A 20786-nucleotide genomic window follows, 5' to 3' on the forward strand; every position below is an offset into this window, starting at 1 on the left:
TGCAGTCTGTGACTTAACTCTGCTGGCTGAATCCAAGCCATCAGGAAGCCCATTAGCATATGGACTATTTGTGGATATGGCTCTAAAACCCCGTAACACCACCATTCCTTGAGGCTCCATCCCACAGAGCTGAAGCCCTCTCTGTGGAATCGGTTTTCTGTTCTTTGTAGGAATAGTAAAAATCAGCTTAGTGCTCACTGTTTACTACTGTTTTTCCCCTTAATGCTGTCGTTAACTTAGCCCGTTAATTACCCAGATTACTTTTTGTAATTTTTTTAGGTTTATTTTTATTTTTGACACAGAGAGCGAGAGCGAGCTAGGGAGGGGCAGAGAGAGAGGGAGACACCGAATCCGAAGCAGGCTCCAGGCTCTAGGCTCTGAGCTGTCAGCACAGAGCCTGATGCGGGGCTTGAACTCACGAACCATGAGATCATGACCTGGGCCGAACTGACTGAGCCACCTGGGCAACTTACTTTAAAAAACAGCAACTAGTAAACTTTCCAGTCACATTTTTGTTTTTAGTCAATCACTTATTTAAAAAAAAATTTTTTTTTTACTGTTTATTTTTTGAGAGAGAGAGAGATGGACAGAGAGAGAGGGAGACAGAAGATTGGAAGTGGGCTCCACACTGACAGCAGAAAGCTCAATGTGGGGCTTGAGCTCAAGAACTGTGAGATCATAACCTGGGCCAAAGTGAGATGCTCAACCAACTGAGCCACCCAGGTGCCCCTGTTTTGTTGTTTTTGTTTTTGTTGTTGTTGTTAAGTAATCTCTGTACCCAACGTGGGACTCAAAGTCCCGACCCTGGGATCAAGAGTCTCATGCTCTACCAACTGAACCAGCCAGGCACCCCTCACTTACTCATTTTTTGGATGTCTACTGTATGCCGGGGGCTTTGCTAGATCCTCTTGGGATCCCTTGTTGACATGGAGCCTGTTTTCATGGAGTTCACACTCCAGTCAGGGAGACACATATTCTCAAATGGCCAAGCACACAAATGTAAAACTGGAATTGTGTCACGTGCTGGGAAGGAGAGGTGGACAGTGCCTTAAGTCCCCGCTGAATGGAAACCTGGCATATTCAGGTGGGTCGGGAAAGTCTCCTCTGAGGAATGGGCCTCTGAGCCCAGGAAGGAGAAGCAGCCTGTGGACTGTGATGTCGGCTAAGGTCATAACATAGGCTGTGTTGGAAGGGAGAAGGACTAGGAGTCTGAGGGAGCCACAGCAGCCAGTATGAGGCTCACAGGGTCTAGTGGGCCAGGTAAGGAGCTTGTCATTGTAAGAGATAGCAGGCCCAAATTTGTGTCTTTACAAAACACAAATGTATGTTTGTGCTCTATGTATAAAGTGGATGGGAGCATGTCAGAGTGGGTGCTGGTAGACCAGCAAGGTGACTATCGCACTAGTCCACGGAAGGGCTAATTGTGTTCAGAAGAGGCTAATTTTAAACTGGGAGTTGGAAAGCTTGTCTCAGGGGTCTCCTACCCCAGCTTGTTCAGGCACTGTTCTGTCTTCCTTTATTTCTGTCTTCTCCCGGACTTTTCCCCCAGGTCACTCCCAGCACAATAGATCGAATGCATTAAGGAATAAAGGAATGGACACAAGTTTAGCTATGGTGTCATTCCGCCTATAACAGAACCTGTTAAACTGTGGAGCGGCGCCATATGAAAAGAACTAGTACAGGTTACCAGTGTTGATGGCTTTGTATTTAATATTGCTCCTGTTCCATAAACCACCAGATAATACATTTTCTGATGAATTACAAAATTCGTTTCTTGAGACGTACCCTGTTAAAATGGTCCCCTGAGTCCTAGGAATATTAGTAGCCCCTCTTTCTCCTTTGTGTGTATATTGGGTAGGACACATGGTCCAGGCAGTTTGCCTGGTTTGAAACTGCTTTTGTTTACCTCACAAGCATCCCTCACAGGGCTGTTAGGAGAATTAAATAGGCTAATATGCACTAAAGCTCTTAGTATAGAGTCTGGTACGTAAGAAGTGCTCAGTCATTTCTATTTTTTCCTCCAAACATTGTTTCCTATAAACACCTGAGTTCTCTTTAAGCTACAAGTATTAAAGTGTACAAATGTTAGCAGTGTGTATCTTTTTTTTTAATTTTTTTTTTTTTTTAATTTTTTTTTTTTAACATTTATTTATTTTTGAGACAGAGAGAGACAGAGCATGAACAGGGGAGGAGCAGAGAGAGAGGGAGACACAGAATCCGAAATAGGCTCCAGGCTCTGAGCTGTCGGCACAGAGCCCGACGCGGGGCTCAAACTCACGGACCGCGAGATCATGACCTGAGCCGAAGTCGGACACTTAACCGACCGAGCCACCCAGGCGCCCCAAAAAAACATGAACACTTCTAGAATGACAGGACCTTGTAGTAGCTTTGACATTCTTGCTGACCATTTTGCTAATTCTGTGGAAACCCTGCAAATTAACATCAGGTGGTAGCCATTGGAGCCCTTACACAAAATTAGAGTAGTTCAGAAAGAAAGATTAAACCTCGAATGTTAAAGCAAATTGTCAACAGGAACAGGAATCCTGGTGGGAGGGTTTCTGTTCAAAGGCTGCTGAGCTATTGAGGCCCTGCCCTACTCCTTCCCACCAAAAAACTAGTCCTATCATTGCCTACTCTAGTCAAACGCACAAAGATGAGCAATGAGCAGTAAAAGTCTCTCTATCAATTATAATTCTGAATTCCAGTAACTGTTTCAGAATTGTAGCACTACCTCATTGCAACTTTATTTCCCCAGCACTAGGGGGAATGAAGCAGGGAGAGGACAGTGAGGCCTCATGGTGTTAAGATCACCAGGCCCAAACCTGTGGTCTGGCCAAATCAGGTTGATTGACTGCATGCAGGCAGGGGAGACCTCAAACAAGCGGGGAGAAGGAAGCCTTTTGTAAGGTTTAGCTTCCTTCTGAAGGATTCCAAGGAGTAAAGGAAGCTCACATCCGCTCTGCATTGGGTGCCACTTCTGCGGTGGTTTTAAGAAAAGCAAGAGTATCCTATGTGCTCACTCCTACGTGGAACATGGAAACTTAATGGAGGACCATGCAGGAAGGGAAGGAGAAAAAATAGTTTCAAACAGAGAGGAAGGCAAACCATAAGAGACTCTTGAATGCGGAGAACAAGCTGAGGGTTGATGGGGGAGGCGGGGGAGGGGGGAAATGGGTGATGGGCACTGAGGAGGGCACTTGTTGGGATGACCACTGGGTGTTGTATGTAAGCGATGAATCATGGAAATCTCCTGAAACCAAGAGCATACTGTATATACTGTATGTTGGCTAACTTGATAATAAATTATATATATATATATGCATATATAAATATAAAACCTGTTTAAAGTATTAAAAAATACAAAGTCTGATAAAAGAATGAAGAATCAGCATGTCTGGAAAAAAATATACAAAAGCAGGAGTAAACCAGGTGTTGGGTGCTGCCCTGAGGGGAGGTGGTTTAGCAATTGGGAATCCCTCCTAAGAGATGGGAATAATCAAATGGGATGGGGCATCATTGGAAAGAAAGCAGTAACCATTCAAAGTTGGTGGGGAAGGGTAGGTTGTGGCATTTTACATCTGCTTCAGTGCTTCCTATTGACTTTGCAGCTGTCTTTATCTGTGTTCATCCTCCCAGCCTGATTTACAGCAGGGCCGGGGCACCTGTGGCTCAGTGGGTTAGACGTCCAATTTCAGCTCAGGTCACGATGTCACGGTTCGTGGGTTCGGGCCCCACGTTGGGCTCTGTGCTGACAGCTCAGAGCCTGGCTCAGATTGTGTGTCTCCCTCTCTCTCTGCCCCTCCCCCCACCTCTTTCTCTCAAAAATAAACATTAAAAATAGATATCCATTAATGTTTAAAAAAATGGGCTGCTTTTTCTTTTTTTTTTTTTCAGTTGGAGCCGGTTTTTCATCTTTTAATTCTAGACAGTTCTTACTCTTTCAATAGGATGGGAGGAGAACATGAGGAACGTTGAGTGGATCCCTTAGCCCTCCATCTGGCCCTCCTGCATTCTGTGACCTCTTAACCTTGGTTTTGGATCTTTGATCATCATTGATGCCTGTGACCCTCAGGTGCTCCCTCTGAGCAGCTGGAGTGTTCTATGTATAACTAATAAATTGCCTCTTCAGCATCGTCCTAACAACAGTGTTCATGGGCAGTAGTTAGAATCCCTGCCCAAAAGCTTGCTGAAGCTGCTCCTGCAGCCTGCTGCCTTTGCACAGAGACCTAATGTATGAGTGTGCTGAGAGCGTCCTTTTTCTCCCCCGCCCCCCCACTCCCCCTCCTCTTAGTGTGGTTTTTCTTCCTCTGTATCTCAAGATGCTGGTGTCTGTCTCTCTCCCCTCAAAGGATTTTAGTTATGTATTTATTTTTATTTTAATGTTTGTTTTTTGAGAGAGAGAGAGAGAGAGAGAGAGAGCATGCGAGTGGAGGAGGATCAGAGAAAGGGAGACACAGAATCCGAAGCAGGCTCCAGGCTATGAGCTGTCCACACAGAGCCTGACATGGGGCTTGAACTCATGGACTGCAAGATCATGACCTGATTGGATGTTCAACCAACTGAGCCACCCAGGCTCAGTCTCTCCCTTCAAAGGATTTTTTATTTTTTATTTTAATATAATTTTAATATAATTTTTAATTTATTTTTCATTTTAATATAATTTATTGTCAAGTTGGCTAACATACAGTGTATACAGTGTGCTCTGGGTTTTGGGGGTAGATTCCCGTGATTCATCGCTTAATACAACACCCAGTGCTCATCCCAACAAATGCCTTCCTCAATGCCCATCACCCATTTTCCTCTCTCCCCCACCCTCAACCCATCAACCCTCAGTTTGTTCTCTGTATTTAAGAGTCTTATGGTTTGCCTCCCTCTCTGTTTGAAACTATTTTTTCCCCTGCCCTTCCCCCATGGTCTTCTGTTAAATTTCTCAAGTTCCACATATGAGTGAAAACATGTTATCTGTCCTTCTCTGACTGACTTATTTTACTTGGCATAATACCTTCCAGTTCCATCCACGTTGCTGCAAATGGCAGGATTTCATTCTCATTGCCAAGTAATATTCCATTGTATATATAAACCACATCTTCTTTATCCATTCATCAGTTGATGGGCATTTGGGCTCTTTCCATAATTTGTCTATTGTTAAAAGCGCTGCTATAAACATTGGGGTACATGCACCCCTATGAATCAGCACTCCTGTGTCCTTAGGATAAACTTCAAAGGATTTTGTAAATTGAACAGCTGACAAACAATATTATACTAGTTTCAGGTGTGCAACAGTGATTCGCTATTTAGATCTGTTACAAAGCGGGACTGACGCAATAAGTCTGGTTACCATCTGTTGCCGTACAAAGTGTTACAATATTATTGACTCTTCCCAGTGCTGTGCATTACATCCCCATGATAAACTTTGTCACTTGAATTTATCTGCTGATTCAGGCAACCCTTCCCCCTCAAATTCATACCTGATTCCTATAGAAAGGGTATGGGAGTAAAATAGCTAAACAGCAATTTTAGCAAAACACTTCCAGACTTTGGGGTCTAAGCGACATGTCCTTGGTGCAGGAGCAGAAATCCAGCTTGGGAAAGCAGGCATGAGGGGAGGATTTGCTACATATCTTCCGATGTTTGGGAGTGACTGGGAAATGGAAAGGAAAGAATATTGGTAAGGTGACCACTCTTCATCCATCTCTTCAAAACTATGTCCAATACTTCTGCATTTTTTACCGCCTTTGATTTCCACAGCTATCGTTGCTTCCATTTTCACAAATGAGAAAAATGAGGCTTGGAGAGTGTCAAGAATGTGCTGAAGTGATAGGTGGTCGATCTGGGGATTGTGGCGCAAATCCAGTGCTGTGCTGGTGAGAGGTTTAACTACTGGATCTCTCGAGAAACAGAATCCCTGGTTTGTAGCATTTGCTGATTTCTCTGGTGTCAATGCTCCGATCAGGGTGGATTCCAAACTACCAACATGATGCTCTTAAACACAGAGTTGAGAAGAGGTGTGTGTAACTTGCAAGTTATAGGAGTCAATCCAGTATACCACTTTATTACTCCCGATACACACTCTCCTATCTGCATTGCAGGATCAGACTTAGTCTCCACAGAGCAGAGGATGCTAATGACTAGATATTTAAAACCCAGACTGTTCTCAGATGGTGGACTCCCAACCCTAGCTCAGAGGCTCCGAGGTAGCAGGTTGTAAGAGAAGGAGATTCCTACACTCATTGAGGGCTTCCAAGGCTTACTGCACATCAGAATCACTAGAAAACTCGTTAATGTACAGATTATTGAGAACATAGCATAGGGGTTAAAAGTGCAGACTCTGGAGCCAGGCAGCTTATATTCAGGTCTGGCTCTGCCCCTGACTAGCTGGGTGACCTTGAGCAAATTCCTTAACCTCTCTTTGCCTCGGTTTCTTCATTGATAAATGGTGATGATAACAATATTTACCTCACAGGGTTGTTGAGCAGGTTAAATGAGTATATATTTGTCAAGTGCTTGCAAGAGTGCCCAGAACACAGTAAATGCTACTGTGTAAAGTATTAGTTGTTATTATTACTGACACTTATGCTGGGTGAGGCTCATTTGCCTGTATTTTAAAAATACTTGCCAATGATTTTTATGCAGTCTTGTGGGCTTGTTTATAGACATCACTGAAGTGAAGTCTATTATTCTTGCCCTTGAGGAGTTGAGTAGCTTCTTTTAGGAGCCAAGACTAGGCCAAGAGTGAATCTGACTCTTCTTGCAAATCTGGAACAATCCATAAACCCTAAATTCACTGTGCTTGCCTTCGAAATCCTCTCATAGTCTCTATCCTTCCATAGAAGATCCAGTTTGCAGGATATTATACAGATGGTGTTTACTTAAATAATCCTAATTCACAATGGATTTCATTGTAACAATGGCACAGAACATGACAGAGGCTGTGAGTTAATGTGAATTTCCACAAAGCATTCTAATTTCTACTAATGTTTTCCTCAATGTACATTTACATGTATATGGTAAACCTAGATTTCATTTTTGGCCTAGATCCATGCGGGGAGTCCTTGGGGCTCTAACTCTGCTCTCTCTAACTTTAAGAATTAAAACGGGCTCCAGGGTGGCTCAGTTAAGCTTTTGACTCTTGATTTTGGCTCAGGTCCTGATCTTGTGGTTCATGAGATCAAGCCCCACGTCAGTCTCTGTGCTAATGGCTCAGAGCCTGCTTGGTATTCTCTCTCTCCCTCTCTCTCTGCTCCTCCCCCACTCACGCACACACTCTCTTTCTCTAAATAAAAAGTAAACATTTAAAAGCTTTAAAAAAACCCAGTAGTATGAGGGTTAACCATCAGCCATTAATGCCAGGAAACTGCACGTAGATAGTACGTAGTGCTATGCACCTAGATGATAAATAGATATTACATGATGGCAGAGCCTCTGCTTTTCTACAATGGAAATTATAGAAATCTTGAATTTTGGAAACAAGGATTACATTTTTTCATTACCCCCAAAGGCAATTGTTAATTGCTGAGTAGTATTAATCAATATAATGTCACATTAGCATTATAAAAAGGAGGCAAGAAGATAGTCTAATGATTAGATCCCTCCATCTAACAGAAATGGGCCTGATTCTTGCTTCCACATCTTATTAGCCTTGTGCCTTCAGGAAGGTTAGTCTCTCTACATGTAAACTTTCCTCCTCTCTAAGAAGAGTGTAATAATGCCTAGTGTCTGAGTTTGTTATGAAGATCAAATGAGAAATAGAATGTACTTAGCATAATATTTGGCACATGGAAAATGTACAAAATTGTACCTTAAAACAGCTGAGCCTGAAATGTGAAACTCTAAACCAGCATAGATATACAGTTAAAAAAAAAATAGCAAAGGAGGGGCGCCTGGGTGGCTCAGTCGGTTGGGCAGCCGACTCCAGCTCAGGTCATGATCTCGCGGTCTGTGAGTTTGAGCCCCACATCGGGCTCTGTGCTGAGAGCTCTCTGCTTCTGATTCTGTGTCTCCCTCTCTCTGCCCCTTCCCTGCTTGCTCTCTGTCTCTCTCTCAAAAATAATAAACACTAAAAAAAAAAAATAGCAAAGGAATACACAGAGATGATTACATAGTAAAGAGTGCTGCATGATCAAAGACATATTGTAAATTAACAGCAGTCTCTATGAGAAGTCTAATTCCATGGTTTTTCGAGGTGTGTGGAAATGACAACCTCATTTCCATTTCAAGGAGGTTTTCTGAGTGGGTTTGGCCTTTGTGCTTTGTGCATCAGGAAAATGCACGATCTACCTGGAGCATTCAAGGGGTTGGGGGAGGGTATTTTTTAATGTCTAAGAAGGAAAAATGAGTGTGGACAGTTTTGAGTTGTTATCCAGAATGGTCTGTGAGGACAGGGTTGTTAACTAGCTACCATGAAATTCTAAAGTCGGAGCCTCTGCCGAGAGGCACGCAAGGACGCAGAGCTGACAAATCGTGTGTGGCTGCCTGCCATCCGCCCCAGTTAAGAGCTTCTAATCAGCAGACTGCTGTGCAAGGTAGCTCGTACTGTTAACTCCACTCAGAAACTGACTTTGAAGCAAGGTCAAGAGAGATGCCAAATTGCATGTACGATGAGCATCTGAGTATAGCCTTGAATTAAATCATCACACAAATCAGCCTCCTCTTTTTCTCCAGGGCTCTGGATGTCTTGCTGAAACATGAGTTCCCTGTCCTCTTGTACTTTACCTCCATCCCTCTCCACTTCCCACCCCACGCCCAGCCCCAAGAAGGCTCTTCAGAATTCAGGGAATAATCAATTTCTATTTTATCTAGTCTACAAATATAATAGGAGTGTGGGCTGTATGCCAACCACAGGTGCTAGAGGTATAAATATGGATCGGAGTATGTGTAAAGGAGTAGCCCACGTTCTGGTTTCAGGAGACAGAAATGGAAACAAACAGTTGCACTATAATAACCGCTTTCATGGTTCTCTGAAAGCACCAAGGTCAGAGACAACCATTCTGCTTTGGGAAGGTGGGAGATTTTCTCAAAGGTGGTGATTCTTGATTTGAGTGTGAGGGATAAGCCTGAGGGCTCAGAGTGTGAGGCTGGGAAGACCATTCCCAGCAGAAGTAGTAACGCGTGTGCAAGCTCATGTGTGTGTGTGTGTGTGTGTGTGCGCGCGCACTTGCCTTGGAGAACATGTGGACCAGAAGCCTGGAGAGAGATTGTGATAGCAGGAATGTGTGAATGTGAAGTTCAAAGGTAAGACATGTTTGGCTCCAGCTCCGATTTTTCAATCTGAAGGGATCTTTGTGATCATGGTGGCTCAGGGTGGTCAGTGACTTGATCGTGGCAGGACCAGAAGCAATCTCTCCCAACACTAGGTCTCTGCTCCTTTCTCCAACCATGTCCCTAGCTCCAGCCAGGCAAATTATTCCTATAAAGCTCAGAAATTGGGTCTCTCGGGCACCTGGGTGGCTCAGTCAGTTGGGTGTCCGACTTCGGCTCAGGTCATGACCTCACAGTTAGTGAGTCTGAGCCCCGCGTCGGGCTCTGTACTGACAGCTCAGAACCTGCTTCAGATTCTGTGTCTCCCTCTTGCTCTGCCCCTTCCCTGCTCATGCTCTGTCTCTCAAAAAGAAATATTAAAAAAAAAAATTAATTGGGTCTCAGAGTTCAATCTGGAAGTCACAATATAGGGTTTAGATATATGTGTCTACTCATTTGTCAGGTTAGTAGATCATCAATATTTTATAGACATTGTTATCAGACTTTCAGAGACTGTTTAAAGAAGACTGTGTTAGTTTTCCATGGCTGCTGTAACAAATGACCGTAAACTTGGTGGTGTGTACAAATTTATTTTCTTCTAGTTCTGGAGGCCAAAAGCCAAAATCCGTTTCACTGGGCTAAGGTGAAGGTTTCACAGGACTGGTTCCTTCTAGAGTCTGCCTGCATTCCTTGGCTCTGGCTATGTCACTCCAATCTCCGCTGCTGTTGTCACGTTGCTGCCTTCTTTCTTTGAGCTTCTTGCTTCCCTCTTATAAGGGAAGGGCCCTTACAATTATATTTAGGGCCCACTTAGATAATCGGCTAAGCTCCCAATTTTAGATCCTTAATTTAATCACATCTATAAAGTCTCTTTTGCCACATAAGGTAGCACTCACAGATTCTGGGGATTTGGAGGCAGATTTTTTAGGGAGAAGAGAGGATTGTTCACTTTACTACAGATAGTATTCTTCATCCCTGAATTGGAAGCATGCAGACAATACATACCTGTCTGCAGCTGGGGACTTGGGAATTGAGGGGTAGGTGGGAAGGGCTGGGACAAGGAACCCTTATTGGGTTACTGAGTCCATGGAGAATCAGATACCAGAGGGATTGGTCTAATCTTTGTGGGGAAGAAGGCAATAGTTTTTCTCCCTCTGTCCATAATAAATGCCATCCAAGTTGGATGACCCTTGTACTGGAAATATGTTGGGCAATTTAAAAAGGATTAGAAAACTGAAATTCTTGTTTGCTGAGTCACTGATGGCAGAGCCATATGACTGGCTGAGCACTGGGAATAAACTGTTTGAATGTGGAAATACTGAAGGATCAGTTTCTTTTCTTTCCTTTTTTTTTTTTTTTTTTTTTTGCTTACTTTTGAGAGAGAGAGAGCATGTGCATGGGGAAGGGGCAGAGAGAGGCAGTCAGAAGACCTGAAGTGGGGTCCCCACTGACAGCAGAGAGCCCGATGTGGGGCTTGAAATAACAAATCACGAGATCATGACCCGAGCTGAAGTTGGATGCTTAACCAACTGAGCCACCCAGGCACCCTTGAAGGTTCATTGTTTCTGATGGTAGATTGGCACATGCTGTAGTCTGAGAGCATAACTATCCATAGACGCCGGTCAGGGGTGGAGGGACCCTGCATGTGAGAGCCCACGCTGGCTCCTTTTGCTGCATTTCTCTCCAAGTGTTCCATGGAGACATGTGCTCTTGGAGCCCAATCTCCATCCTTGACCACTCTCCAGGCACCCAGGAATTGGAGTCCTGCCAAAATGGTCTCAAGCCTGCCTTCAGGGCCAGCAGCAACCTCTCCCCCATGACTGTCCTCATGAGGTCTGGCAGCACACTATTGTGTGCACCCCAAAGCCTGGGGGTGGCTCTCTGTTGGTCATGGATGGGACTCAGACACGGGGAAGGGTCCACATGGATAAGCTGCAGGCCATCACAGTACAGGACAAAAGCTTGAAGCCAATGTCCTGAACCAGTTGCCAACTCTCCCCGAGTGTGCTCCTGGGTCTAGCAGAGAGTTCTGAAGAAGCAAAGAACTCTAAAGAACCTGGGCTTCCTCATCCTTACGAAGGTGTATTTTGTTAAGGTAGGAGGATTGAATATCTTTTACTTAACAGTTTGTCAGTCTGATGTATAACCTTTTTTTTTTTTTTTTTTAACGTTTATTTATTTATTTTGAGAGCCAGTGTGAGTGAGCTGGGGAGGGGCAGAGACAGAGGGAGAGGGAGAGAGAGAATCCCAAGCAGGCTCTGCACTGTCCTTGCAGAGTCCAACGCAGGGAATGAACCCATGCACAACAAGATCGTGACCTGTGCCAAAATCAAGAGTTGTACTCTTAATCCACTGAGCCACCCAGGCACCCCTGATGTATAACTTTTCAATAATAAGATATGTAGGATGTGTGCCTTGTTAATCCTCTTGCCTTGGGCTCTGCACGTGTTAGGGGCAGGGCTGGCCAGACCTATGCTCACTGCTACCAGTAGCAATGTGGAAGTGAGAGGTGTGCCCACATAGCACAAAGCAGCACAAGGAAAGCACCATGATAGGAAGTAATCATGTCAAGTTCTCTGGGCACTCAAGGGAATGCAAAAAGTTCAATGAATCCCTCAAGTCATTAGGAAAGTCTCTATTTCAGGGCCTCAACCTTCAAAAGATAGGGTGTTTAGTTAGCTGGGGTGAGGGAGATAAATGAGATTTAATGCCTCCCGTGTTAACTGTCAGGTTTTGGTGTTTAGATTTTGGAATATGTTTGATTCTTTATTCTGAGTTATAATCTTTTGTTGTAACTGTGTAATTCAGCTCCATGGGAACTAAAAATAATGTTAACAAAAAACCTAAACCAAAAAAATAAGTGATTTTTCATAACCAGTGTGCCCCCATGAAGACTTCACTCAGGGGATCTGGGTGGCTCAGTCGGTTAACTGTCTGACTCTTGATTTTGGCTGGAGTCCTAGTCTCCAGGGTCATGAGTTCAAGTCCTGAATCAGGCTCCATGCTGACAGGTTGGAGTTTGCTTGGGACTCTCTCTCTTCCTCTTTCTTTGCCCCTCCCCTACTCATGTTTCTCTCTCTTTCTCTCTCTCTCTCTCTCTCTTTCTCTCTCTTTCTCAAAATAAATAAACTTAAAAAATTAAAAAGACTTCAGTCAAATAATATTCTGTGAACCACTTAGGTATGAAGGGATTCTTTTTCACTGAAGAAAACCATAGTGGGTTGACCAATTTCTTGTTAACTTATCAGGGATTTCTCCCAACCTAATTAACGTGAGGATTAAAAGCTGTTAAAATCAGTTATTCAACACTGATACCATTTTAAAAGCTAAAACTAGTGTTTTAAATGAAGAACAAATTCAAGTATAAAAGCTCAAAAAACCCTCTGAAATCTAAAATTCTTCTTAAGCACAAAATACATAATGATTGCATAATGATTGCTTTGGTTCCTTTTTTTTTTTTTTTTTTTTTTTTTTTTTAAGTAATCTCTAGGCTGAACATGAGGTTTGAACTCATGGCCCTGAGATTGAGTCACATGCTGTGCCTACTGATTCAGTCAGGCCCACCTCACCTGTTGCTGTGTTTTTGTTTTTTTTTTTAAATCTCTAGTTTCATGATTTTTTTATTAAAAAATTTTTTTAATGTTTATTTACTTTTGAGAGAGAGAGAGAGAGAGAGAGAGAAAGAGAGAGAGAGAGAGAAAGGTGTGAGTGGGGGAGGGGCATAGAGAGGGAGGCACAGAATCCAAAGCAGGCCCCAGGCTCTGAGCTGTCAGCACAGAGCCCAACGTGGGGCTTGAACTCACGAACTGTGAGATCATGACCTGAGCTGAAGCCAGACGCTTGACCGACTGAGTCACCCAGGTGCCCCTTATGATTTTTTTTAAATGTTTATTTTTGAGAGAGAGAGAGCGAGAGAAAGAACAAGGGGCAGAGAGAAAGGGAGACACAGAATCTGAAACAGGCTCCAGGCTCCAACCTGTCAACGCAGAGCCCAATGTGGGGCTCAAACTCACAAATCATGACCTGAGCTGAAGCTGGACACTTAACCTACTGAGCCACCCAGGTGCCCCAAATTTCATGATTAAAAGTAGCATGCTAACTTGCACTATCTCAGCGCTATTCTTGGAGGCACAGAATTTTCCAGGTGGAATAGATCGTGATAATAGTGGCAGACTAACCCCTCTGCTCTTGGAGTTCTCCCCTGTATTTTTTTGTGGTGCTAATCCACAGAAAATGCTATTTCTCAGAAGAACTTAGTTTATTTGGGGCTTAGATTTTACATTTTGAAGATCATACTCTGAATCTTTCAGATTAAAAAAAAAAATAAACTGGCCAGCTACCAGTAAGAGGGATGTTACTTTCCACACAACTAAAATACCATAATATTTGGGTAGTCTCTTTTCTAGTGGGATAAATGCTAAATCAAATGCAAAGTATGATCTCATAACTATAGTGTGTGAACTTACTTGTAAGAAGGCAAAGAAGCTAAATTTTTAGTGATTGCTTTGGATCTGCTGCCTTCTCCAGTTGCCACTATCACCCTCTAATTGAGAGACCTGCAGTCGTCTCCAATTTTTATTGTGAATGTCAAACAAAAATCTCATGTGTATTTTATAATGTGCTTCTGTACGGATACATATTCATTATGAAACTCAAGATCAGAGAGCAGAAAAGATGAGATTGAAAAACCCAAGAAGAAGTTCTTTTTTCTTGCATACTCACTGGGCTGGGGCAACCCACTTTGGAAGCTGTTGCTGTAAGTTGACATCATTTGACTCAAAGAATTTCCTCTAGGCTGCTATTTCTGCTTTTAAAAAGAAGAAACATTTGGAGAATTTTTACTTAACTGTCCCTTCCCTTTAGGTAGAACATAGCCTTGACTCTACCTTGTTTGTTGGTTTATTTTGACAGAGAGCATGAGCAAGGGAGGGGCAGAGAGAGAGTATCCCAAGCAGGCTCCATGCTGCCAGTGTGCAGTCCAATGTGGGAATCAATCCCACCAACTGCCAGATCATGACCTGAGCCAAAATCCAAGAGTCAGATGCCTAACCCACTGAGCCACCCAGGTTCCCCTTGCCTTTTTTTCTTCTAGACCATCTCAGGTACTAAGAGACTAGGGGCAGAAAAGAAACATAACATAGAGGTCAGCAAACTTTTTTGGTGAAGGATCAGATAGTAACTATCTTAGGCTTAGTGGGTCCAATGTCTCTGGCACAAGTACTCAGCTCTGCCCTTGTAGTGCAAAAGCAGTTAGACAATATGTAAATGATTGAATGTTGTTGTGGAAAAATAAAACTTTATGGGCACTGCAAATTTTACATAATTTTCAGATGTCACAAAGTATTTTTCTTTAAAAAAAATTTTTTTATGTTTGTTTTAGAGGTGGGGGGAGGGAGGGGCAGGGAGAGAGGGACCCACAGAATCTGAAACAGGCTCCAGGCTCCTAGCTGTCAGCACGAAGCCCGATGTGGGGCTCGAACCCATGCACCATGAAATCATGACCTGAGCCAAAGTCAGACGCTTAACTGACTGAGCCACCCAGGCGCCCCCAAATATTTTTATTTTGATTCCCAACTCCCTCTGCCCACCATGTAACCATTCTTAGCTCACAGGCCATATGAAAATAGGTGCAACCTCAAACTGTAAAACTGCAGGAAGAAAACAGGACCTTGGACTTGGCAGTAGTTTCTTAGATAGGACACCAAAAGCACAGGCAACAAAAGCAAAAAGACAAATGAGACTATCTCAAATTTGTGCATCAATGACAGAGAGTGAAAAGGCAATCTACAGAGTTGTAGAAAGTATTTGCAAGTCATACATCTGATAAGGGGTTAATAATCCAGACTACATGAAGAATCCTATCTCTCAACAATGAAAAATAAAATAATTAAAATTGGGCAAAGGAATTGAATAGATATTTCCCCAAAGAGGGTATACAAATGGCCAAGTATACAAACAAGATGTTTGGCATTCCTAATCATCAGAAAACTGTTAATAAAAACCACAATGAGCTATCACATCAAACCCATTAGGATGGCTACTACCAACCAGAAAATCACAAATGTTGGTGAGGACGTGGAGATATTGGAACCCTTGTGCGGTATTGGTGTGGTTGTAAAATGACGCAGCCACTACAGGAACAGTATGGAGGATCCTCAAAATAGTAAAAATAGGACTGCCAGATCATATGGCATTACTGCTTCTGGGTACATATCTAAAAGAATGATAGCAGGGTTTGAAGAGACATTTGAGCATCCATGTTTACAGCATCACCATTCACAATTATCAAGAGGGCAACCCAAGTGTCCATGAGTGGATGAATGGATAAATAAGATGTGGTAAATAAATACAATGAGATATTATTCAGTCTTAAAAAGGAAGAAAATCCCATCACACACTACAACATGGATGAACCTTGAGGACATTATGCCAAGTGAAATAAGCCAGTCACAAACAAGATCATTACTGGATGATTCCACTTATGTGAGTTATTTAGTCAAATACACATAAACAGAAAGGAGAATACTGGTTTTCAGGGCCTAGGGATAGGGGGAAAGGGGAGCATTGTTTAATGGGTTTCAGAGTTTCAGAGTTTAATGGGTTTACAGAGTTTCAGATATGCAAGATGAAAAAGTTCTGGAGATCTGTTTTCCCAATAATGTGAATACACTTAACACTACTGAACTATGCCCTTAACATAAAAATGGTTAAGATACTAAATGTTAAGGGTATTTTTTACTGCAATAGAAAAAGAGAAAACCAAGGGCATCTGGGTGGCTCAGTTGGTTGGGCGTCCAACTTCAGCTCAGGTCATGATCTCATGAGTTCCAGCCCCACACCCAGCTCGCTGCTGTCAGTGCAGAGGCCATTTCAGATCTTCTGTCCCTCTCTCTCTCTCTCTAATGTTTTTTTTTAAAAAAATCTTGATACTGTGATTCCTTCTTCATTAAAAAAAAAAAGCAAGAGAAAACCTAATGCTATAATATAATGAATGTTGAGAATTTTGCATTCTGAAAAATAGTGTGAATCGAAAATAAAACATCTGGCCTTCAGGCCAAATTTTGCTGACCCTTGGCCTAAACGCATTTCAACTCCCCCTATAGGCACCCTGTCCTGTCTTCATGCATTTTTCCTTGAAGCTATGTATGTACGTATGTATATATGTTTATTTTTGAGAGAGAGAAAGTGCGAGCAGGGAAGGGACAGAGAAAGAGGGAGACACAGAATCCAAAGCAGCCTCCAGGTCTGAGCTGTCAGCACAGAGCTCGAGGCAGGGCTCGAACCCACGAACCGTGAGATCACGACCTGAGCTCAAGTAGGAAGCTTAAGTGACTGAGCCACCCAGGTGCCCCTCAAAGCTTTTTTAAATAAAATCTTCAAATATTATAATGCAAGTGGCCGTACAGCCTCAGAGTAGGGAGTCTGGGGAGGTAAGATAGGTAGTTTCCAAGAACAAAGAGTTCATGGCAGAGTGTCCATTAGAATTTAGTTACCCAACGTCTTTCTTGCTATTTGGAGTTATCTATGGATTTTTTTTTTTTTTTTAATGTTTTGAGAGAGAGTGCAAGCAGGGGTGCGGCAGAGGGAGGGGGACAGAGGACCCATAGCAGGCTCTGCGTTGACAGCCTGATGTGGAGCTTGAACTCACGAACTGTGAGATCACGGCCTGAGCCAAAGTCAGAGGATCAACCAATTGAGCCCCCAGGTGCCCTGAGTATCTATAGGTTCCTAATGATCATGAAAACAGTCTTTAGTTTGACTGGAGGTGAAAGCAGGTGTTAACTGGATTCCACAGGTGCTGCTATAAATATGTACTGAATTAAAGTCTTCCAGTAACTAGTTCTTTAGTGCTCCGAGTATTTAGGCCTGGAGCAAGGAGGCCCCACTTAAAAAAAAAAATTTTTTTTTAATGTTTATTTTTGAGAGCGAGAAAGACAAAGTGTAAGCAGGGGAAGGGCAGAGAGAGAAGGAGACCCAGAATCCGAAGCAGGCTCCAGGCTCTGAGCTGTCAGCACAGAGCCTGACATGGAGCTCAAACTCACAAACCAAGATATGATCTGAGCTGAAGTCACGCTCAACCAACTGAGCCACCCAGGAGCCCGAAGGAGGCCTCACTTTAAAGATGAAAGAGCTATTATGCTGAAATTGTTTTATATGTGACTTTTTCAAAGTAAGTAGCACCTAACGTTTTGTGAAGTATTAAAATAATTAGTAGCAGTCTCCAGAAAAGTTATATTGGCCATTAGCCATGCATAGAGAACCGTTTCCTAATTTTCTTTTTTTACAGCTTTAATTAACATTTAAAAATTAAGTAATTTTTTTAAAGACTTTATTTTCAAGTAATCTCTACAACCAATGAAGGGCTAGAAACTATAACACAGAAATCAAGAGTCGCATGCTCTACTGGCTGAGCCAGCCAGGTGCCTCTAAAAATTAAGTAATGTTAAAAATCAAAATTCAACTGAGTAGATTTTAAAGATATTATTGGCTTTATTCAGTGAATGAATCATGAATTGGGCAGCATCACATCTAGCAGATAGAAAGGACTTCTAAGGGGCTGTACAAAATGAAAGACTTTTATGGGCAGGAGGTGTTGTTAAAATCCGACTTCTGTGCTCTGGAGCTGAAATATAACTTGAAGACAGAGTTTGGGGGTAAGAGCACCAATGGTTTTATTACTTTGCCAGGCAAAGGAGGATGCTGTAGGCTAATGCCTTCAACACTGCAGACCCGCCTGGGGTAAAAGACTGAGGGGTTTCAAAGTGAAATATAGCATCTAAATGGTTTCCATAGGTATCTGGTATGAGCCTCCAGCCATGCTCATTGTATTCTAGCTAGCATCAAACCAGCACTGGCCACCGGAGCCACTCCTTACTAAGTGTACCTTGAGGTTAGCAAGATGTCAACACCTTTACTGAGTTCTCGGAACAAAGGATTCTACAGAAAAACAAGTGAGGGGGAGGGAGAGGGTTCAAGAATAAGGAAGAGAAAAACACGTACAGTTTAAAGTCAAGCCTTGCTGAAGCATTAGTGTGACCGTCTTAATTTCCATTCGTCTTTATGCGTCTATAGGGGTTTCAAAGAAGTTACACAAGGAAAAAGTGGATCGTTGTGTCAAGGTCCCTTTCCTTTAGGTGATGGCAGGTTCTATTAAGGTGGATGATCTTAATAGTGCTGACCAGGAGATTCCTGGTTGGTTTAAGATCCCATTTCTGAGAAGCAAAAAAACGAATTCTCAGTTTGGCTATGTGAAGCTTAGCATGAGTGACTCCATCTGGGGCCTGATGTCTTGTTGTTAACAGTAACAATTTAGAAGACAAATAGTTATCATTATGTGCAAAGTGCCTGACTTCCTAGGGGCGGACAAATAAAACTCGTTCAGCAAGTCAAGATCTAAAATTAAGCCATGAGTTAAAATGCAGAGGGTGCAGTGTTCATTTTGCCCTATCCTGGGAAGCAGGGCTAACAAGAAATTTTGCCTGGAGTAATATAAATTGTTACACTAATCAGCTTCTTTTCATGGTCTAGAAAAAAATCCAACCATTAAGCTTTAGAAGTTGAGCTGACAGAGACTGTAACACAATCCATAAAGTTTATGTAGTATTCCAGGAGTTAAGCAAGCATTAACACTACTCCTTAATTAATACAGCTTCAATTACCATTTCAATGTTGTGGTAAAAGACTGTTCGTTCCTCTTAGATTCCACTGATATACAGAGAGGTGCTTACCTGTCCTCAAGGGAAAACACCTTGTGAACATTTGTCTCTTCATAGTATCTGTAAGTATATGTAGAGAAGAGTTAGCAAGTGAACGTTTCCAATTGCTTCTTAAGCATAGTAAGCAAATGCAGCACATGAGCCTAGACAGTATCCTAGTTCAGAGGGGGGGAAAGGGGGTTTATAAAGACATTCTTGGGACAATCCTAGAAACTTGAATATAGAGTGAATATTGAATGGCATCAAGGATTGTTTTCTCAGGTGTGCTAATGGTATTCTAATTCTGGAGCAAATGTCCTTATTCTTAGCAGAGGCAGGCTGAAGTATTTAGGGGTGACAAGTTTTGATGTCTGCAACTTATTCAAATGGGTATAACAAAAAGGCATATCTATTTTCTGTATATTTGGACAACTTCATAACAAAATGTGAGGGGAACAACGAGCTTCTTTTTATGTTCCTTAGCCAGAAGCACTGTGAAGAACCTCGGAGCATAACTTTAACTCACAATTTTGGTTTGTAGCTCTGTTCCTTTCCTTTCGCACCTCAGGTACCAGCTTCTGAGTGCAGTCTGAGCTCCACCCAGGCACAACCAGCTCTAAATCACACTTCAGGCAGTAACATTTGGGAACTGTGCAAGCTCGGTTGAGGGAATAAAAGTCCACACCTGACATTATCCGTGTATTCCTACAGCATTACAGGTGCACTTTCACTTGCAAATAGTAATTTGGTTTGCATTTTCCAGCAGTCTTATCTGCATTTGGGCCCTGTGAGGTGTTTCTTCCCCAGCATGCCATGCCACCCCACCCCGCCCCTCAAGTCCTGGAGGACCATGGACACAAACAGAAGACTCTGAACGAAGCAATCTTTTTGCCCAACCACCTGCTGTTGAATTGTTTCAACCTGATTTCAACCTGTTTATAAATTACTTCTTGAAACAGCTAATATCATCCTGCAGTTTAAATAGAAAATCCTGGGAGAAACTCAGAATCACAGTTTCATGCTCTTTAGTCATCATCTAGAGAGTGTAAAAAAAAAAAAAAAAAAAAAAAAAGAACTGTGTGTACCAGTAGGCTGTGACATCGCTTTAAAAAGTAATGAGCACACCGTGACCAGGCAGTACTGCCATTAATATTCAACACCTCTTGTACAACACACTTCAAATTAGTTTCTTCGCTTCCAGGCTCATGGCACCATCGGTTGTAAGTATGCTGCTACCAAGTGCTTGTCTACTACAATCGCAACGGCTGTGAGATGCCACCTAAATCCCATTTAGTCTCAGCAATTAGGGCCGGTGTCTAGGAACGTGTTCATGCATCTGAAAGTTAGCTATTGATTTAGGTCAGGGTAACCAATCCTGTATAAAAAAAGGCTTCTGCAGAGTGTTCCAGAGGTGCGGGCCGGCCGAGGGGGCGCTAAGCGCGGGCCCCGCGGCGCCTCCTTTACCAAGATGGCCTCGGCGCTGGGGTCCACGGGCGCCGCCATCTTGTAAAGGCCAGAGCGGCGGCCCGTAGGGGGCTACCGCTGGCAGAGCTGCCAGATTCGAAGGTCACAACGAGTGAGTGAGCAGCCCACGTGGAGCGAACTTCGCCTCGGTCTGTGGGTACAGCTCGCCCCCGGGATGGCGAGGCGACGAGCGCTGAGGCGCTGCCTGCAGCTGTTGGCGCCCTCGGCGGAGCCGGCGCGCCGGGGCCGGGGGCGGCGGAACCCAGGCGCCGGCCGCCGCGGCCCCTCCCTCTGCGCGGGGGTGCTGTGCCCGGGGGCGCTGTGGCCCGCAGCCCTGGAGCAGCGGCAGCGGCGGCGGCGCGCGCGCCCAGCCGCCCCCCGCGCCAGGTG

General features: G+C 43.4%; 1 protein-coding gene across 1 annotated transcript in view; it reads left to right on the forward strand.

Annotated features, from left to right (window-relative positions):
* The first annotated feature begins 20344 nt into the window (after positions 1–20344).
* The window catches only part of NAPEPLD (N-acyl phosphatidylethanolamine phospholipase D), a 47037-nt gene continuing 46595 nt past the window's right edge, over positions 20345–20786 (forward strand). The window contains exon 1 of the mRNA XM_049642857.1: positions 20345–20783. Coding sequence (XP_049498814.1) covers positions 20572–20783 — 212 coding nt within the window. The 5' untranslated portion in view covers positions 20345–20571. The remainder of the gene's footprint in view (positions 20784–20786) is intronic.

This window comes from Panthera uncia, chromosome A2 (genome assembly GCF_023721935.1).
Source record: "Panthera uncia isolate 11264 chromosome A2, Puncia_PCG_1.0, whole genome shotgun sequence".
NCBI classification, from domain to species: domain Eukaryota; kingdom Metazoa; phylum Chordata; class Mammalia; order Carnivora; family Felidae; genus Panthera; species Panthera uncia.